The 19305-nt window shown below is 34.8% G+C and overlaps 1 protein-coding gene across 3 annotated transcripts in view; it reads right to left on the reverse strand.

The window, feature by feature from the left end:
• Nucleotides 1–19305, reverse strand: part of DENND1B (DENN domain containing 1B) — a 158264-nt gene that overhangs the window by 36600 nt on the left and 102359 nt on the right. For all 3 annotated transcript variants that reach the window (XM_061465561.1, XM_061465562.1, XM_061465563.1), the window contains 4 exons: nucleotides 17125–17225; nucleotides 11507–11552; nucleotides 9896–9997; nucleotides 1829–1954 (listed from right to left, as the gene is read on the reverse strand). In XM_061465561.1, coding sequence (XP_061321545.1) covers nucleotides 1829–1954; nucleotides 9896–9997; nucleotides 11507–11552; nucleotides 17125–17225 — 375 coding nt within the window. The remainder of the gene's footprint in view (nucleotides 1–1828; nucleotides 1955–9895; nucleotides 9998–11506; nucleotides 11553–17124; nucleotides 17226–19305) is intronic.

Genomic DNA, 19305 nt, shown 5'->3' on the forward strand with positions numbered 1-19305 from the left:
CATGAACACCTCTCAAGACCCCTGAAGCTTCCCATTTTCCCTTTCACCAATCACTTTTTCAATAATTGCTAGACGTTTGTTCAAGACATATTGCTATACCAAGGAGAATCTGTCCTCTGCTGAAAACAAACAGTTGCACAGAATGGGTGTTCAGTATGATGAACAGCGTTTGGAGTGAAGTGTTGGATGAGTACAGACACTATTAAAGCTGTTCTTTACTCAAAGTGAATATTAATGACAGTTGTTTCATGTTTCAAGCTAAAATCATACAGATCACACTGTTGCAAGGAAAATAAGATCACTTAAACATTTTTCAACTTCCAAGCAATCCATAACTATCCAAATATATTATTTTTCATCAGATGTTTCTGATCCTAAAAATGGTACCCCAAAATCTCTTGGTGCTCGATTCTGAAAATCTGGCAAGCTTACTTACAGCAGAAGTATTCCAAATCTATACAGGAAAATATTCTCATTTAAGTATACCACCTACAAATGTTCTACATGAATTCTATTTGAGCTCCTGAAAGAATGTAAATAAAGCCCATAGCTGTGGCTTAGATTTCCTTATTAGATCTAGCATCACAACCTCCAAAGCAAAGGTTAGCACTTTTTTTGCAATGAGTTCACAAGTTTTGTGGTTCCTCAGAAATAGTGCTGATACAGTCAAATGTTACTTGTTTTTTTGAACTTCCCAATTCACAATGCATTAAACTGAGTTGAAAAGGCACATGGAGAATGAGCTGAACAATCATGGGACAACTCCTCTTAGTTTCTATTAATCCAGAAAAAAAATTCTGTAAAAGACTAAATTAGTTATAACCATGTAAACACAGCTCAAAATAATAATTTATTCTTTTTTAAACATGCTTTGTCTTTGGACAAGTTGATGCCAATCCAAGACACACTAGTATTTGCCAGCTGACTTCTGCTTGTTGAGATATTCTGAAGTAACATATCTTAAAAAAAGCCAAAACAAACCCTATAAGGCCACAATGGTTTCATAAACATCTTCTTTTCTACACAATCAGTGGAGGAAAAAAGAAACCAGACCAAAAGCCCAACTAAAAGCAATACACACACACACAAAAAAAAAACTCAAATCAAACAAAAAAAAAAACAAACAAAAAAAACCCCACACCGATCCTCCCTCCACCTCAGATGGAACTATATCAGTAGTTTACAAATACCGTAAGAACCTGGACTGACTGATGAAATTAATCTCTTGTTTCTCATAAACTATTTTCTCTCTAATAGACTCAATATGTGCCACCCTCATAAACCAGAAAGGATGAAAGTGCATGGCACATTCATCTACTACTAGCAAAATGGCAGAAATACAAAACCCAAAGTTCTGATGGGATGCAATGGATTTTCATTTCTGCTAACTTCTCAGTGGAATCAAGATAAGCGTATGAGAGAAAAGATGCTTGTTTGACCCAATATGGCTTCTGCTTCTGGCCTCAAACAGCAAAGTCTCTAGACCAGCGAAGTGACAAACAACAGAGTCAAAGGTACAGCCTCTTCAGTTCACCACGTTAAACCAGGTGAACTGCATGTTAGTAGTTTCATCAATACAATCTGATTTTACACTAAATAATTTATACAAGTGATACAAATAAGAAAATAGCTGGCTGGATGAGTATTTATTTTTCAGTATAACTCACTGTCAGGAGGTGGTAGTGTCTTCTAAACTGCCAATGCATCCTTAGCATAGATTAAGATTTATAACATTTTCTTTGACTGGGCTAAAACACTTCATATTTTTCTTGCAAAGAATGAGACCATGCTCTCATAAATCAGTAAAGAAGTAAAGAAGAAGCCTTACTGGTTTGTATCTTAGTGCATCTCTGTAGGATCCAAATAGTGCTGCCTGTGCCCGAAGAAAGGCCTTGGCTACTCCATGACCCGTAGCTGTAGACTGCTTTTTCAGTTTATTTTTCAAGGCCGAGACCTGCACGACAGAGTGGAACAGTTAAATTAACACCTCAGAAATTGGTACAGCGAGGTACGAACCCAATCAGCAGGCAAACCATGATGTCTACAGGTCAGCCAAAAATTCATCCTCCTCCTTGATAGCTTATCTTTTTAACTGCAAAGAGCACCTGCTGGTCTGTTAATTGAAATGAAAGCAGGGGATGATGGTAGAGTGCTAATGCAAATTGGTTTATGCTCTCTTTTTCCCAAGGCCTCTTGACATAAATAAGCTTAATTATTTTACAGGAAAATGCATGTGAGCCACTTTTCTGCAGAATTTTTTTTTCAATCATAACATGTACCTACTTGTTTTGAATGGAGACAGTTGGATATTTTTTATTTGTGCTACAAAGGCTTATTTTTAACGACTCTTAATGGACACTTTCTATTCAGTTTTAGGGTTTTTTTTAAAGTCAAACTGCTGTCTTATATAATTTCCCATGCACCATGGGAGTACCTGCTACCACTGTTAAATAGTTGAGAAGTCTGCATAAATTCAGTGCTACACTGTCTTTAGAATTGTCCTCAAAGATAAGAACATTTGAAAGGAGGGGAAAAAAGTAACAACACCACTTAGGAGGCACCTGCAGTTAAAAAAACAAACAAAAAAAATTAAATTTAAAAAAAAATCGATTTTAGTGCTTGATTTTTTATTTTTTATTTTTTAAGGAGGCCTGTCTTTTTTTACTTAGCAAATGGGAATTGCTGATTATATAGAATTAGGGGAAAAAAAGAAAATTTAGATTGAGATAACTTACTCAGAGATACTTTGGAGAAAAATCATGTTATTCTGAAATTATGACAGTATTGTTTAAAGATACGCAGAATTACACCCAGTTATAGCCTACACTCTCCTAATTTTCATAATGAGGACATCGGGAGAAGTAGATCTACTCCAGTTACATGGAATACATATTTCTGCATCCTTTTGTATTGCAGTATACCCAATAAAGCAATTATTTAAGTCACTAAATACAATACAAAGTAATAAAGTTATTATTTAAACAAAACATTGTAAACACAAACTATCACCAAGACAGCTTTCGTTCTTTCAGAAATACATGCAAGAATGAGTATCTTTTTGTTTCTTTATGCAAGCAGTCCTGACTGCTCTTGTAGATGATGATTGTAATTGAAGTGTCAACCTAATTAACAACTAAACTTTGAATAATGCTAATGAGAACTGAACACGGCATCAGAGAAAAGACCAGCTCTACAGGTGATAAACCTTCATAGTAGTGACATTTTCCAGTGTAAAGTCACAGTTACTGTGATCTGATCAAAGAGAGAGACCCCCATTGGGTCCAATTATAACTATAGTTTTGAAAAAAAAATTATTGAGTTATGATGTTCATAACCTATGCAGAAAGGCCCTTACAGTATAGGTCTTTTCCCCATAGCTGTGATCTTTTCAATTTATATCCAAGCTCCATAGATCTAGATAAAAGTTTGGAGCCTGATTCGTTTAGCCCATGGAAAGCACACACCAATGCTCATTTATGTTTTTTCCTTACACCTCAAAAGAAAGAATAAAAAAGTACAAGTCTGAGTACAAAAATCTGTTCTGCAGTTCAAGGTTGAAAAAATAAATATATGGTTTTGGTTTAGGGTTTTTTTCGTTGTTGTTGTTGGTTTGGGTTTTTGCTTTGTTTTGGGTTTTTTTGCCCTTTTTTTTTCTGGATTGTATGATTATTTCAAAGTTATTAAAAATGAGGTCAATTTAATCCCAGGGGAAATAAATGCATATATCCTTTGTAGAAGGGAAATCTGCCCATCAGTGTCAGCTCAGTTTCATGAAAACATAAGCAGTAACATGAGAAAAAAAAGAATTGTCAATCTTAAGATGCTGTCTCTGGCATGACAGACAAAGCTTAACTTTTCTAAATGCAAGGGAGGGAAGAGGTAGAAAATTCTCTGTATTCTTTTAAGTCTACATTCTTCTAAATTATACCTTGTGAATTTGGGGGAAATTATGGCAGATGGTAAGACAAGGTAAGAGAAGAAAGGAGGTAAAGATGATGTAAGAGCAGAGGATTTATTGGATAATGTGGGAGAGGTGAAAGAAAATGGTATTTTCTGATTTTCTTAATTCTGGCAGGCTCTATGTACCCTAACATAAGTTGATAAACAGGATGCTTTAAGCAAAAAACTGTTGAAAAGAACAATAGAAAGCAACAAATCTGCTTCACTGCAGTATTTGTACATTATTAGGTCAACAATATTAAGAACATCACAATGGGCTGGCAATTTAGAGCCAGGTTCTCCAGCACGAAAATGCGTACATCAGATGCACATTTTTGTGCTGCCATTCTGGAGGGAGTTTGAGCCTCAGAAATGCTGTGCTGGAATTCAAAGAAAGTTCCACCAACTTCCGCTTTTCTCAGGAGGTAATGGCAAAAGGCAGGAAGAGCTCTATTTGACTATTCTGCAGAAGTACTAGGAGCACAGTGCTCTTAAGAAAAGGCCTTCAGAGATAATGTGAGCCACAACCCTGATTTCCCCATTGTCACAATTGGAGTCTGAAGCACCCTTGAGACCTGCCTAGGTTTGCTTGCTGAGGTAAGCAAACACGCATGCAGAGGGACAGTGCTTACTCAGGGCTTATTCTAACACCAAGTGATGGCAAACCCAGCTAAACCTTTGGGTATGTTACTGGCAAGTTGTCCCAGCTCCACAGTTTAATCAAAGACAGAATGATAGTTATTGCAGTCAATACAGTAGGTGTAGGTAAGAGACTGGGTGATTTGAACTACTTAGGAGGACTTGGTGCACAGCAGGATTGTGACTGCTTAGATCCATGAACCTAAAAACAAGACATCCCTTTGGTGACATCATTAATAGCTCTTAAGGTTTCAAAGAAATTACATAATTCTGACATCAAGCAAAAAAAAAACAACAAACCAAGCACCATCTTTATCAAAATCTTTTCCTCATGTACGATTTAATCCATCTACCTATGATTAAAATGCCAAGCTTCTTTTCTCCCATTCTTTGCATGTCTTAAGCAAAAATAGCCTCTTACAAAGTTAAAAAAGAAAAATAACTCAAAAAACAAACCACAGGGGTTAGAATGTTGTTAAAATTTATTTATGGAAGACACTAGGAATCCATTTTAGAAATGGTATTATTAATTTACACTAGAAGCAAACAGTTTTTATCTTCTCCTAGCAACGGCTTCTCACAGAAAGGTGACTTCAGTGGATTGCTAAACACTACCAATCAAGAGCAATCGGAGCTTCAGGAGGGTTTAAATCAATAGCATAGTTTTTCAGAGATTTATTAAGTCACGAGATTGATATGTGATTTAGCTTTCGTATGGAATTAAGCATTCCTAAATTGTAGAAACATATTGTGTTGGTCATCAAAACAAAAAGCATCATTTTTTAAAATAATCACCCTATGTCCTTTCTAAGATTCCTAAAATATAACTGATCAGAAAAAAAGCATGACTAATATCTCCAATATCCATGTGAGCAGAAGAATAGAACTGCGCATAAACACCCCATTAATAATATCATGTAACTATTACTTAAAGCCTTTGCTCCTGCAAAACCTTAAGCGCACATACAAATTTAAGCTCATAGAGAAGTCTTCAAAACATTTGTTGCCTGAGAAATGCAGAACTATGCACTGGGGTTCCCAGTGACTACCAGATCTCTGAAAACAAGATATCCAGGTATTTCTCTGGTATCAGTGACAGCTATTATACTTTAAACTTTTTTTTGTCATTCCCCATCAGCTCATGTCACTATAAAATTAAGCCCATTCTCCACAGTGAGAGAATGAGAGAAGATAGCAGAGGAGAGAAACAAAACAAAAACCTTACAACAAAATGGAATCTGATACGATTTAAGATCAATAGTGTTAATGAAAGGGCTTCTACATCTTTGATATTATCTACAAACACAGGATTTCAACATCTCAGAAAGGCCTCCAGCATTTAAACACAGATACTTGTTTAGTTGAAAACAACTAAATACAAATGTTTTCAAAATTAATTGTACTTTTTAATCTCATATTCTACCTTTTAAAACTACGTCAAGGCTCAACAGGATCTCGATTTAAAGAATTTATTCAAAATTAACAGTTGCCTTATAACACCGCAAACACAGCAAACTGCTCTGAGTTTCTAAAATATATTAGTAATAATTCTGGCTATTTTTGGATGGCGAAAACACAGTAAATTATAATATGCAAATTTCACAAAAAAAAAAAAACACTTTCTTCAGTTTCACTGCTACATGTTGACCATAACTTCTTTATAATACTACCAATCATTGTATTTTCAGAAATAATTTGCACTCCCAGTAATTGTAGTAAATTAACTTTAATGTTCTACGTCAACTACAGCCTACTTCTCAAATGCGACTTTTAGAACAGTAACGTTCAAATGCCCAATTAAACAGTGTTAAAATCCTGTGACTTTAGGAATCTCAAAACTAAAATTCCAAAACCCTGTTTAGATTCTGTAAGCACCACATGCTGCAAGAGCTACACACATATTTCAACAGCTCTGTAGATTTTACTGTTAACAATATTTAACTACCAGAGAAGATCCTAAAAACCTCTAAAGCCTGAAAATCATATTTATAAATTTCTGCTTTGTCTATGAAGAAATCAGTTAAGACTTGGTTGCTAAAAGAAACGCCCTCAATTCTCTAAGCTTTTTTTGAAGTGTTCAAATTTGAGCAAAGGAATAGTCTTTTGTCAGTTACCTGCAAGCAGGTATTGCAGGATCAGGCCCAAAGCTTATAATTTTTTGTCTATGGTCTATACCAATGCATATACACCACAAATGTTCTTTTTTTAATGTCTTACATCATTAAACTGGTGATCTATGTATTATTGCATTAGGAAATTTTCTCCCACAAAGTAGCTACGTATTTGCTTTTCTTTTTTTTTTTCTTTTATAAATTATAAAATAATAGACAAATTCACAGTGAAACGATGAAATTTAAAAACAAGTGTTCTTGTCAGAAGAGAGGAAAAAGAGGGATTTTCCCTCCTCTAAGAAAACAAAGGATTCCTGAAAGTCTTGCACTGATTTATTTTTCCAATTTTAAATACCTTAGGAGTAGCGGAACTGCTACTGGCATGGTAGTATTTCTAACAGTCAATAAATCTAAAATATTATGTGTGAATATTGGAATGAAGCCATTAAGAAGATTACAGCATGCAACGCAGCAGAGGGTCCACATGAAAAAAGGACTGGTAATTCAGGACAACTGTGACCACTGACCTTTGCACAGTCAAGACCACTGGTCAGTCTGACAGAATAATAGAGTTCACATGCATAGAAAGTCATCTAGCCTGTAACTATAATTTAAATGCTTAAGTGAATGATTTAAAAATGCCTTTAAATCTCAGTTAATTTATTATACAGTTTATTAGATAATGCCATATAATAACTTTTTTTTCAATCTCAGATTTATCATGAAAAAATACACAAATCAGAGCATTTTAATAGACATATTACTCATACACGGGTAACCTATTAAATACCTATGCTGTGAGGACATCATCAGGCTTACTAATCAAGAAAATAATTACTCAATTTCCTTCAGACACAAGAAACAGTTTTGGAAAACTCTTTAAAAATACAGCATTTTGTTTGTTAGGCTGCAAACTAACCTGGAATCAATTTTTGAAAGGGACAGTAAGACTACAGCTTCTTTTATGCTTTCAGTTCTTCATTCTATTCTATTTGAACACTTTTCAGAGGTACTCACCATATTTTTTCATCAGAAGTTTTACTGCACTTACATACATAAAAGTTTATTTATATATGTTAATGTGTTTCACATGCAAGTATCTTTGACATTTGTTTTAATAAGTCTGACTTACTATTTTGACTCTACACTCCTACGTCTTACACTTTTTAACTGAGATGTTAGCAGTTGCACTGGCCCTCATGAATGCAAAAGGAGGACAAACATGTTGTCATTTTATGAGCCAAACACAGATATTTTCAGTGCCTTTTGTTCCCAGGTTTTCCCACTAAAATTGTACATGTTTTCCATTAAGCTGTTTTAAAGTGCTTTACAGACTGAAGTAGAGGAATAGATGGGAATATTCAAATTAAAAGCTTCATTATAAAACCCTCAAATTCTGCAAATATATTTATATTTATAGGTTGCTCTGTTTTGTTCTATATTCGATATGGAATCAAATATTTTAAGTCTACTGTATAGCCTGTACACTTGGATAACCTTCATTAACATTAATAATAGTAACATGCATATATCCTGGGGGTGAATAGACTTCTAAATGTACAAAGATCTGTATCCTTATTTTCTTCATGCTAGCCTACTCATTTAAGAGATCAGTCCAATATGCATCTATAAAATACATGAGAAGTCCCTCTCATTGCACAAACATCCATTTTTCCTGTTTGAAGGGCCTCCAGCTACACCTCCAGTATCTTATGGAAGATGAATCTTATGGAAGATGATGCCTAATTCTCAATTCTGCATCCAGCTATTATTTGGCAAGAGGTATGTTCCTCCATGCCATTATAACCTCAACCTTAGACACTGAACGCAAGGTCAGTTAAAATTACTGACACACCAGAAAAGACTCACTTTTTACTTAACTGATTATACTCTTGAACAATAGAGTACAGGCAAAATTACTGTACCTACATGTAAGTGTATAGGTTCGTATGCTTTTTCATACATTAACATACTGAATCAGAAGAAAGACTGAACAGATGACCTATTAAAAATACAGATTTTAACATGATTAAAATGAAAGGGAAATTACATTAATATAATCCTCAAGAGTTTGCTTTCTATTGTAATAAATATACACAAATCACCAACAAAACCAAAAGACATAGTATGTCACTACAGCACCTTAGTTTGATTAAGGGAGTTAGGTTTTTATGATTTACAATTTCAGAAAATGTAATCCTTTGATTTCACATTTTCATATAAAATTCTTTGTCTCAACAACCATTTGTGATAGCTTGAGCATCAATAACTAAATAATCAAAACAGTGGTTTCACAATGAAATGCTTTTAGAGCTCTATTGGGAAAAACAAGGTAAGTGAATTTTGTGACTATTTAAAATGATATACAGAGTATGTTCCCCTATAGGCAATAAGGATTAAAAAAAAAAAGGGGGGAAGGGAGGGGGGGACACCCTCTGCAAGATCAAAGTCCAGAAGGAACTGGCACTTAATTTATCATCCTTTACAGACAAAAGACAGTTTTCGTCATTTCAAAAGGATCAGATGTCTTTTATGACAAACTGGGTTTGCAGTTTAATTTACAAATAGAATTCTAAGTAAGCAGTCTTTGCTCTGCCAAAGCAAATGACAAACAGTATAGGTTTTCATTCACGCAGCCCTCAGCAGGATAGAAGAGATTAAAATAAAACTGAAATAATTTAGAGAAAACAAATAAATGTTTCAGAAAGTTGAAGAAGATCAAAGCCTGAATTTTCTGACCCCAACTGTACAAGCATTTCTTATTATATTGACCAGTGCCATCAGATCATTAATTAAAAGGAAAGCGCTGGCAGGTGGCAGGGAAGCAGAAGCCGATAATTGGCCCCCTTCTTCTTTTTGCCTTCAAAAACTCTCGTTCTTTTGCAAGACATGCCACTAGGCAGACAGAAATGCCTACTTTGTAATATAATGATTAAGATGAGATGAAGAGACTCTTGCGTTTAAAGCAGCTATGCCTAATGAATGCAGCTAGCTTTATAATTACGATCCTACTTTTACAATGAGAAATATGATGTTCCATTCAACGTCTCAACTGTCAAAAAGCTAAAAATCTCAAATGTAGGGGTCTACACTTGGTGCTTTTCACCCCCTTATTCCTTTTATACCAGCAAAACCAGGCAAAAGTAACTACTAGTAATTCAAGCATCTATATAAGAAAGAAAGAATTAAATACCCGTAAGACTCACCACTTCACCAGGTAGGTTGTTCAGGTCATTAAAAGGGGTTTCTAGAGTGTTTGTGTCAACATTTAGCAAAACCACATCCTCCAGTGATCTGTTTTTCACTCTCTGTTAAGAGGAGAAAAAAAAAAAAAGAAAGAAAGTGCAAAAGCATTTTACTATGGCATCCTCAGGAACTGCATTTTTGTTATCATATCATATCATACAAACGATAATTCTACAAAGGACAAAAATGGCAAAGACAATATTCTGAGCTTTACGTGCAGGATTTGTGAATTAGATGCAGGATTCAGAGAAGCTTTTAAAAACCCTTCCCCTTCAAACAGTAAGGTTATATTAATAATCTCTGAAATATAAGCACATTTCATAAATGAATACTTGGAAACCAAGATTTACACAAAGCATAATTAAATATATTGGAGCTATACGTATCTTATAACAACATTTCATTCTCTCCTATTTGTGAAAATCAGATAGGATGTTAAGCATATAATCAGATGAAAACCAGAGAAAACTATGTAATTATTTGCAGATTTATGTAAGTCCCAGGCATGTGACATCTACTAGCATTATAGAAAAATGGATGAAACAACTTTCCATCAGTGGACTTCACTAGCAGCTAAGAATTAAACAATTTTTTCCTTTCAGGAAAAAAAAAATAAAATAAAATGATGGAACTTTTTTCTATATGGTCCTAGAATAATACAGAATAGTGCGGTCAAGGAGGAATTGAGTGACTTTTTTTCCAGAGCAAGGCTTTCTGTTCCATTATTTTCTGATGGAATAAGGAAAAAGATCCTTGTCAAGACACTACAATCTGTGTATGCAGGTCATATGAACCTGATTTGAGGGAACATAAGGCTATGCCTAGAGTTAAGAAGCACACATGACAGAAGGCTCTTTTCTAGAAACAAAAAAGTGCTAGTGGCTCAGACTGGAGAAGAACCCACCTCATCAGCTCAGGAAATGTGAGTTGTTCCTTAGAAACTGCTTTAGCAGAAATGGAAATCACATAAATTTCTCTAAGAAATTATCTACTCTGCGTGATAAACAGACTTCACACACAGGCTTAATGGTGTCATCAAACGGTTATGGATCGAGGCAAAGCTATTTATGACCCAGCTATTACTTACCTCTCAGGTGAGTTCTATTGTTTCATTATATGTTCAAATCCAAAAAGGCTGCCTCTTGGTTTTTGGCAAAAAAATGTTCAGTTGTAAATTAATAGTTATGAATGCTATGGGCTAAATTTCAAGAGGGACAGAATATAAATTATCTTGGAAATCAGAATGACGCTGAACTCTGATTGATGGTGACTCCACAATAAATTTTAACTTTTATCATTGGGAAAATCTATTGCTGAATCACTAAAAAACACTGGAAAAAAAACCATCACTGAGAGATAGACACAGGAAGAAATCATAATGTAGAACTTACATGTGTCCATAAAATGCTTCAAAAGTAAGATTTCAGAGAGACATTTCTTACTTCGCAAAACACCTGAGACTTAAATTCTGTATGTCCCTATGCAGAGATTTTTCCAGAAGCTTGTCCACTATCATTTACGGCACACACACCTCAAGCTTACCAGTATGCAGAAGTGAATAGTAAACTTACCTCTATTAAGCTTAAGTGAACGCCAATTAGATAAGGCATTGGTGCACTGAAGGAAAAAAAGAGGAAAAGGTCAATTTTTAAGTACCAACTAGTACAAAACAGGTGGAGCAAAAAGATTTAAAATCTTGGAACATAGAGTCCTTATTTAACATTCACTGTTCAGCATTAAATTAAGAAAATTGCTACCTAAATTTTTACTAGACAAGGGTATTTATTTATTTACTCTGCAGTAAGCATGACCACAAAATCAAAGGTAAAGTATGAGTGAGAAGATGTATACAGCTGGCTAACCACTTTGCCATACCTGGCTTCAACAACCAACCATACTGTATGGCAGAGCTAGCCTGGTAGTTGTTCCAAAAGCAGTCTGTCTCTAGAACTACACTGGTTTTAAAACACTATTCTGAAGAATACTGTAATATTTAACATCACCACACTGCAACCCAAAATTAATGCCACTTTTGATTCTGTGTGTGCTTCTGAAACCCTTCCTTGGTGGGTGCTTGCAAGCTGTATAGTATCCTGTTTAACTTCAGCTAGTAAACTTCTCATTTCCAATTTGAATAAGACAGGGAACTATATTCTCAAAACAAATATCAACACAAAGCCTCTGGAGTGAGACCTCCTGCAGTATGCAAGCAAGAAACTGAAATAGTCAGTCTAATTCATCATGGTTTCCTATAATCTTCTCTTTCTTTCTCTAGTGAGTGTGTTCTGACAACATCTGGTTGAGAATATATTCAGTATTCAGCGCTGAAGGGAAAAAAAACATTCAACAATCACCATTACACTTTTGAGTACTGCGAGATTACTAAACGTATTCACTCCAGAGAAGCAAGCAATACACAAGATGGTTTAAGCAACTCAGTGGGAAATTAAATACTAAGGGACCAAAGAGAAAAACACTGAATAAAACCATTATCTGAAAAATAAATGGAAGATAAGATGATTTACATAAAGTTACACAGATAGTTGACATACAATTAATAATCTCCTATTGTACTACTACTACTAATAAAACATAATAATAATAAAACAATAATCTCCCATTGTATTAATTTGATCAGGAATCTGAGCCACCGTCTGGCACCATAAGTTCCCAGTGGCCTTCTCAATTTGGTCCCACCTCTAGGCAGAAAAGTAGCAATTCTCACCTGCCTACCACTGCTGTCAGTTTCAGAAAAACCTGTATACCCTATGGGTTAACCAGTTGCTCCCATTAACAGGAGAGGATAGGTTAAAATAAACAAACTAACAAAACTAACTAAAAACCACCAAACCAAGCAAAACCAAAACCTCAAAAAAAACCACTAACAACCCCTTGAAAAACCCCAGACAAACAAAACAACTGGCTGGGGCCAAAACAAGCTTTCATCTGTTTATACTATTGAAATAACGGTTTGCTGAGACTACAAACTGGTATGGCGTAAGGTTTCTAGGCAATGGGAATGCCAGAAAGAGAAATGGAGAGCCCTCTGTCCCCACATATATTTTTCTTAGGCCAACACTGAAAAATTTTAGTACCTCTGATGACTTCTTCCAGTCTAAGACCTTACGCCTTTGCGGATTAAACACAAATTACATGGAATTGTACAGAGCAGACACACATTTATATTCAGAGAGGAATGAGACAGCTTTAAACACTCTGTAATCTTAAGAATGCTTTATACTATGTAACGTTCAACCAAGCTAATGGGAATGACTATGACTGACATGTAACAGAGGATTCATATGCTGAATATGAAGCAAAATACTCTAATGGGATGAACCTGAGGATGTATCTTAATGTTACAAATAACATGAACTGGAGAAACTACAGTGAGAACAAGTGCTACATCATCTGTGCATTTTATGCACATTTGTTTTCTTGTACACCAACCCTGTTCTAGCAGCTTCACCAGGCCTGTACTGACTTAAAATAGCTGACAATTTGCTCCAGTAATAAATCTGTCATTTAAAAGGGTAGCGTATACCTCTTTTCTACAGAACAAAGCAACAGCTACATCATTTCAATTTCGAGAAGTTAAGAGAATAAAGGTACAAAGCTAATTAGATAAACATCTTGAAAATACAGGAAATAAAAATTGCAGGTATGGAAAGCCTATTTGATCATTTTCAGCAAAGAATGAATTTTATTACTGCTGGATTCTGAAGCCTTAACAGCAGAGTTTTGTAATATGTACATGAAATTGCTTACTATGACACTACTGGGAGCTGCTATATAGTTTTTCTCTTGCTTATGCATGTTACTACCAAAAATGTTATTAATCTACAGCATCATTGGCTAAAATAATTACTATGTTATGATAAACAGGCAAGTTAATTGGAAAATAACTGTCCCATTCTCATGAAAACAGGTGTGCATATAGCCCAATTCAGAAGAGACCAAATCTCATAAAAAGATATGTTGTAATTGCAACTTGAATTTTCTAATTGCATTATATTCTTACCACAGCATCAGCAGAACAGATGCTTTATCATCCACAGACAAAGCTGTCATACATTTTTATATCAGTGCCTTAGTTTGCCAAGAAATTACACAGAAATTTGATGAAACTGGCTTTCTCCTTCACAGGAATTAATTTTATGTGAATATAATTACTATATCAATGCTCAAACTCAGTTTTTGTAAAAGCTTCCTCAAAACCCAGCTATCTACTGGGCTGAGCATGCCAGTATCTTTTTGCTTAATTGCAGAAGAAAAAACAATTCTTAAAACAATATTCAGAAAACTAGATTTTTTAGTTAACTACTTTCAGTTTTCTTCCTCTAAAAAGAGGAAAGAGCAAAAATGAAAATTACTTTCACTGCCTAATATTTTGCCATCATTTAGAAAAATAAATGTCTTATCTCTTTTTTCTTTTTTTTCCTGGATAGTTGTTCCAATTCTCGCATTGGAGCTCTCATAATGAAATTTAAGGCTGAGATAATCTACGGGGTGGTAGGGCTGGAGGGAACCATCCTGAAGCAAATAAATACACAGTATGTTCACGCACAAGACCTTGAAAGTACTCGTAACCTGGCCAATCCTGATGGTGTCACAGTCCACACCGATGCTCAGTTTTCATGGGCTTGGACTACTTTGAGAACATCTGTTACATCTAAAACCAGTCTGTATATCAGATTGCCTGATAAAACCTAAGACGCATTTTGATTAAAGGCAAATGGAAGAATTCAAACAATTTTTTAATATAGATCAGCTTTACTGATCTGCAATAGATTTAAATATATTTAAACTTTGTTTAGGAATAGCCTTCCTCACTTAGAACAAACAAAATTATCAAACTGATACCCATTTGAGCACCATCACAGAACAACATTAAGAAAATGAGAGTTCCTGGGAGACATCCCAACAAAGTCCAAGTGAAGCAATGACAATGTAGTTTCTAGGTATGAAAATGCACATTAAGCTAAAAGGAAAAAAGGCACTTTTATAAAAGAACTTTGCTCCACCAAAATGATATAAAAATGAAAATATAAAAATTATTTAGAAAAGTACTTTATTAACTCTAGGTTGACACAATCGTCTTTGACTGCACACTAGGTCTGGTCTAACATAAAATTTGACCTTATGAATTCATTAAGTTTTCCTAACTTGATATATTACATACCTATGAAGAAAACACTTATTTACAGTTAATATGCTGTAACATAAGGAAAGCTAAGTATTTTATGTGGTTTTACTACACTATTCCAACCTGCCTCACAAAAGAGAAATTCAAACCCAGACATGATCAGACAGAGAAATGTACATGCACGAAAAATCTGAGTTAAAAGGTCTGAATTCTAGTTACTGTGGTAAATTCATCAGTTGTGCATTTCCTTTCATGAACTTTGTGTTTCCATTAGAACATCTCTAAAAATGGGAAACTTTTTTTCCCCACTCTATTGTACTACTGTGAAAAAGAAAAAGAGATATAAATGAGTTTTACAAGTTTAAGAAACTCCATGCTTCTTTTTAATGAGTAAAAAAATTCTCAGGTCATGCCACAATGACCTAGAATCTCATCTATTATCATCATCACAAGAAGCTGTGTACAGCATCTAACATCATTATTTCTGGAAACATTATCTGTGCTTAGGAGGGCAAATAAAAAAATCTTCCAGTATTCAGGTTGCACTCTGCAGGGTACAGCTTGAATAGAGGTGTTGATCTACACAGCATTTATGGATGACACTGAAGAAATTACAAAGCTTCTGGTGGTAAACTCAAGCAACACAATCCCTAAACAAACACATCGAAGCTCTACTCCCATTTTGGTGAATTTTATCAAAGCAAGGAGGAAAAACAATTAGGACAGAGTTTCTTCAAAAGAAAACTATCATTAAAGATGAAAGGCTTAGCTATAGTTGAAAGTAAAGGGAGAAGTGGGAGAAGAATATTTGATTTCTTTTTAAAAACAATAAATAATATACACGTTAAGTATAGGAACTACACCAGAAGAAGATACACCATGAGCAAATATTGTAAACTTGAGGAAAAAAAACAATCAAAGAGACATAAGGAAACATAATGAGAATTTCTCTGAAAACAGTCAGTTCAATAGACTGGGTAGAGTTCAACGGCACATCAATATTTATAGGTTCCAGGAAAAAAAAAACCCAACCAACCAAACAAGAAAAACACTACCAAACTACCAAAAACATACAGCCCAGCAAACATACAAGCATGATTTATTTCTGTGAAGAAAAACATTAACAGAAATGAAGACTTATGTTGGTAGGCATCTGATTTGGACTCAGGTTTTACACATAGTAATAATTTCTGATCTCTAAAATGACTTTAAATGGATCATTTTTCCACCACAGATCCATAGGGTCTAGTTAAAGTCTCCAGGGATGAATACTCCTGGTTTAAGTACTATAATGGAAACTTTTATTTGGTATCATTGGCCCTACTACAAGTAAAAGACAGTAGATGTCTTCTTAGCCTGAAATCCAGAAACACAGGCATGCGGAAACACCATCCCTTGAATGACCAGAAGTGACTAAAAGGTGATTTTTTTTTCTTGTTTAACTTTAAAATTTGCCAAAACCACAAAGTCTATAATGTGAATAGAAGCACATCAGGAGAAACAGAATTCCTATAATGAAAATTTCCTAGAGTATCAAAAGGAGACTTTAAGCTCATTTGGGAAGGTGTTCATCTGATCCTGAACCTGGCAGAGTCTAAAATACAAATATTAAATCACTGTATAGTCCTAATGGGAACATTGATGCCTACTAACACTTGATTCTCAAATAACTGGTCTTGTTCTCAATACTTCTATCAGTATAATTTATCTCAAGTTAAAATAAATGCCAAATAAGAGAAAACCATAAAACAGTCACATTTAAATTACTGAATGCATTCTCTAGCAATAAAACAGGAACAGTTTTTATAGACATGATTCTAAACGCTGCATTGATAGCAATCAGCACCGTAATTCAAGGTATCAACTCAAAACACCATGTAAAAAGCATGCTGAAATATCTGTTCTTTAAGCACTGGCTCAAGTACTTTCGTAAACTGGATTAAGTCTATTCAGTCACATAAGTAGTTAGTCTTTATACCAGTAACTCAGAATTACAAAAAAAAAGGAATCTCAGAAATGAGGGTAACAGGTTAGCTGTCTTACCAGCAGTAGTCCAGAAGATGTGGAGGAAGCACTGGGATGTAAATGTGTTGCCAATACATTGGATACAACAATGCAGCTGACGCATGAACACAAGCAGTTAACTAAAAATAAAAACACACACACAGAATTCGCAACAAAAAAATATGAATAAAAAGAAAATACAATATCTTAAATTAATTTTCAGACATGCAAGAATCTTAACCTCTCCCAACAACCTATTACAGCACTCTTTAAATTACTTGTAAGTGCCAAAATGCACTGATGAAGAACTCGGATACACACATACGACATTTGCAAGAAGTCAGGCTAACAAGTGAATTAAAAGGTAGACCTGCTCAGCTATTTCCTCTAACAAAGGAAAATAAACATTCACTACTTGATGCTCATCATGGTCAGATGCAGGTACTGCCAAGAACACACAGAATTCGCGTGTACCCTAGCTGCACTCAGTTCAGCTGAGCAGGAAAGACTCAGCAGAGCTTTTCGGTTCACACTTCCACTATTTGGAACAACTGGAATTGATCTGAACCTGCATGAAGCTGCAGAAGAGCACTAAGCACAAGAACAAGATTAACTCCTGTTTTAAATAAACTGAAGTCAGTGTTCCCTGTGACAGCAAAGCAGCACTTCATTCTATTTTTATTTTTTTTTTACAATTTTTCAAAACTCCCTTCCCAAAGTAGAGACTGGCAAGGCTGGCATTAGCATTGCCAGAAAACAAACGACTCCTTAACCAAGAAAGGTGTTACGATCCATTTTCCATACAAAACGGACACCACTGTTTTTCTAAAACAAAACAGCAAACCAAAAAAAACACCCATTGCCCCCAGAAAAACCTAGGAATTGATTAGAAATGAGGTCAAGTTCAGTCCTCAAGTGACCAAAATAATCTGCAATACCTAACGAATTCACATTTGATCCATAAAATACCACTTTGCTATCAGGGAGTCATGCAGATTTTTTTATTATGCAGCCACAGTTACAACATAATGAGGAAACATCAAGACTGTGTTCAAAATAAGGCAGCCTGCACCCAGCATATAAAACACTACAAACTCCATTTAGAAATAAAAATAAAGAAAAATAAAAAACAATTTAAAAGGGAATGCCCCATGTAGAAGTCACCAAGTTTATGGAAAAAGACAATATTGTCCTGATGTTTTATATCACAACAAAATTACTGTCTGAGGTTAAGTTGATAATAGCAGTGTTTATTACACTTGTACTTTCATAATAACAACATGAAGAGCTAAAAATGAAACGTAAATCATGTCCATAGAGCAAATGCTAAAACATTATGGATTCTATAGGGAAAAAAAGAAAACCTCTTTGTGGAACAGAGCAGCAGTTAAAGCTTTCATTCCCTGGCTGTCTTGGACATTTAGACTTGTAAATAAAATTTATATTGCCATTTCGTACATGTATTTTTACACTAAAAATGAAGAAAAGTAATTGTAAGACCATTGCAGCAAAAATCTCGGACAATCACAATTCGTGCAGCATAGTTTGCTCAGCACTCAGATTAATATAACACGATTAAATATGGAAAAGAAGAGGGTCTGAAAGCTCCTGAGGGATGTAATTAGGGCAAATTGCCAAAGAATGAAACATGAGCCAGTCAGGAGAGTCTGGAAGCTGCAGTAGTACCAAGGGACTTGAATGTTCGACAGTTGGAGCTCCAGTAATGTGTGAACTGCAGGTTAAGGTATCAGGAGACTCTGTTCACTGACACACAGAATGTCACTATTGACCAGCGAACTGCCCAAGCCTGACAGCTACACTAAGCCAAGTATATCATAATTCTGTATTTAAACTCTTTGTTTCAAATTAACATCTCATTTCTTACTTTTACATTAAACCCCCACAATTACTCTTATTTTAGACTTATAATAATGGCTGTTTTTGTTACTAAGAATTAATTGTTTGGGGGGAAGAAATAAATGAGTATCTTATCCCCCTTCTACACTGTGCGATTTATGAGTTTTATTTCCATATTATCTAACACTACTGTGGCACAGTCAAGCTCAGCATCATCTTTTTTTCTCTTTTACTCAAAATGGATATGGAATTACTAATTAGTATCTTCGCATACCATTGTGCATTGTATATAAATTTCAAGCTGCATCTATCTGTATAAAAATTAGCATTTCGTGTATTTCAATCACAGACTGAAATAAAGCT

The sequence above is a fragment of the Pezoporus flaviventris genome, unplaced genomic scaffold, assembly GCF_033815535.1.
Source record: "Pezoporus flaviventris isolate CSIRO_AGI_PZ_B2104156 unplaced genomic scaffold, CSIRO_AGI_Pfla_v1 ptg000040l, whole genome shotgun sequence".
Taxonomy (NCBI): Eukaryota; Metazoa; Chordata; class Aves; order Psittaciformes; family Psittacidae; genus Pezoporus; species Pezoporus flaviventris.